Below are 2629 nucleotides of genomic sequence, written 5' to 3'. Positions count from 1 at the left end.
GTGTTGGACCCTCCCCCCCCCCCCATATGGACTCGTATCGTTGTGTGTTCCCTGACGCACCCACGGGGATGCTGCGTCCTCACCCACCCTGTCCCCTCCCCTCCACCGCAGGGCCCCACGCCAGGAGGGTCCCTGGGGCTGCTCGTCCCCAGAAAGGAGCTGGTGGGGGGCAGGAGGAGGAGGAGGAAGAGGAAGAGAAGGATGAGATACTCACGGGAGCGCCGGGAGGGCCAGGGAGACCGCGGGGACCAGCTGGACCCTGGAAGGGAGAAAGGGAAGAGGTGCTGAGTGGGTGCCAGGCACCCCGTCCCATCCCTGTCCCCACCCCTGTCCCCATCCCTGTCCCACTGATGTCCCTGTCTCCCCATCCCTGACCCCATCACCACCCTATTCCTGTCCCCACCGCCACCCCATCCCTGTCACTACCCTATTTATGTCCCCATTGCTACCCCACTGCTGTCCCCATCCCCACCCCGCCCCCGTCCCATTGCTGCCCTACTGATGTCCCCATTGTCGCTCCATCCCCGTCCCATTGCCAACCAACTGATGCCTCCATCCCTGTCCTACAGCCACCCTATTTATGTCCCCATTGCTACCTCACTGATGTCCCCATCACCACCCCATCTCTGTCCCTTCTCTGTAACACTGATGTCCCCATTGCTGCCCCATTGAAGTCCCCCCCGCCAAACCATCCCTGTCCCAGTTCCCACCCCATCCCAGTCCCCACTGGCACCCATCCCCACCTCTGTCCCCATGGCCACCTCTTGCTCTCCCCGTTGCCACCCCATCCCAGTCCCTTTCACCCCCTCTTGCTATCTCCATTGCCACCCTATCCCAGTCCCCATCCCCACCCCCATCACCCCCCATCCCCATCGCCCCCCATCCCATCCCCATCCCATCCCCATCCCATCCCCACCCCAACCCCATCCCATCCTCATCATCCCCCATCCCCATTGCCCCCCATCCCCATCCTGGCCCCCATCCCCACCCCACCCCTTCCCCCTCACCCCCCATCCCCACCCTTTGCTCCCCCCATCTCCCCAATCCCACCCCCGACACCCCCCACCCCTTGGCAGCACCCTGGGCACCACCACCACATCCCAGCCCTCCCCCATCCCCTCTCTTCACCCATCTCCCCCCCCCCACGACCCCTCCCCACCCATGGGTGCCCCGTGCCACCCCGCTGCTCACCATGGGGCCGGGCACGGCCATGCCGCCGGACTTCTCGTCGTAGCCGTAGGACATTTGAGGAGCGAAGTTCTATGGGGGAAGGGGGGGGAGAAGGAAGAGAAGGGTCAGAGCGGGGCACGAGCATCCCTAGAGTATACTGGGGGGGGGTCACGGCTGGGGGGACCCCCCCATACTCACTCCGCCGAGGCCTGGAGGTCCTGGAGGGCCTGGGGGTCCCGGGAGGCCAGGCTGTCCAGGGATGCCATCTCTGCCAGGGGGGCCAGGGAGTCCCTGGGGGGGGGACACACGAGAGGATGAGCTCCAGCGGGGGCGCCCCGGGCAGGGGGTGCCCAGGGAGCGGGGTGTGGGGGCGGTACCCACCCTGTCTCCTTTGGGGCCGGTGTCTCCCTTAGGACCCTGTCGGGGAGAGGCGAGAGAGGTGGTTGGGTTGGTCCAAAAAATGGGGAACCAACACTCAGTTCGTTATTAGTATGTGGGGGGGGGGTTGCGGTTACCTCTACTCCAGCGCTTTCTGGGTAGACTGGGGAGGCTGCGGGAGAAAGGAGGGCGTTTAGAGGGGCTCAGCACCCACCCAGCGCCCATCCCCGGGGGGGTTCGTGGGGGGGGGGCACGGTACCGTCGGTGTCGGGACAGATGGGGCAGCACTCTCCGAAGGGGATCTCGGCGTTGGGGCAGTCGGAGGTGTCCTCGCAGATCACCTCGTCGCAGAGGATGTTGCCGCTGTCGCAGACGCAGATCTGGCAGGGCTCGGGTTTCCACACATCCTTGTCGTTGTACGTGAGCCCATCCTGTACGCAGCTTCCAGTCTGGACTGGGAGAACGGGGCAGGGTGCGGGGGGGCGTCAGGGGCACGGCTCCGCGCTCCCCCTTCCCCGGGATCTCCCCCCCCCCCCCCCTTCTCCGCCTCCCGCTTCTGCAGCTTCGCTCCCTTCATCTGGTTCTCATCAGCCCGTCTCGGTGACACAGGAAAAGCACCGCCACAATAAACTCTTCCCACTTACTCTGGAATTTAAACAAAACCCCCAGCCAGTTGCTGCGTCCTGGCCCGCGGGGGCCAAGGAAAATACCGGGGGGCTCGGGGGGCTTCGTGCAGGCGATGCCTGGGGGAAGGCTCGGTGCAAAGCAGGGGGGGGCGAGGCGAGCCTGGCGGGCTGGCCCCCACATCTGGGCTGAAATCAGAGCCAGGATGGGGCTGGATCAGGCCAGAACGAGCAGCGTCCAGAGGCTGCAGGCAGAGGGGGGCTGCGGAGCGCAGGGCGGGGTGCCAGGGCTTGGGGCGGCCTCGCAGCGGGGCTGGGGGGGCCGGGGAGGGGATGGGGGGTCACCCCGTCCCGGGGATTCTCTCCCCTGCTTCACCCCGCTGGCGGCCAAGAGGAAAGGGTAAAAATGCAGCAAATGTTTAGAAAAATGCAAAACGCTCCCCCTCCACCAAAAAAAA

The 2629-nt window shown here is 65.8% G+C and overlaps 1 protein-coding gene across 1 annotated transcript; it reads right to left on the bottom strand.

Annotated features, from left to right (window-relative positions):
• Positions 1–87: 87 nt before the first annotated feature.
• Positions 88–2033, bottom strand: LOC118159495 (collagen alpha-1(I) chain-like; the record flags this gene model as incomplete). The annotated part of the gene is made up of 6 exons (XM_035314065.1): positions 88–259; positions 1192–1260; positions 1369–1461; positions 1552–1587; positions 1686–1720; positions 1808–2033. Coding segments are annotated over 6 exons (631 nt in total), but the record flags the coding sequence as incomplete, so codon positions are not given.
• Between the last annotated feature and the right edge of the window lie 596 nt (positions 2034–2629).

This window comes from Oxyura jamaicensis, unplaced genomic scaffold (assembly GCF_011077185.1).
Source record: "Oxyura jamaicensis isolate SHBP4307 breed ruddy duck unplaced genomic scaffold, BPBGC_Ojam_1.0 oxyUn_random_OJ70654, whole genome shotgun sequence".
NCBI lineage: Eukaryota > Metazoa > Chordata > Aves > Anseriformes > Anatidae > Oxyura > Oxyura jamaicensis.
Note: the sequence above shows the minus strand (reverse complement) of the source record. Positions and strands in the feature narration are given on the sequence as shown.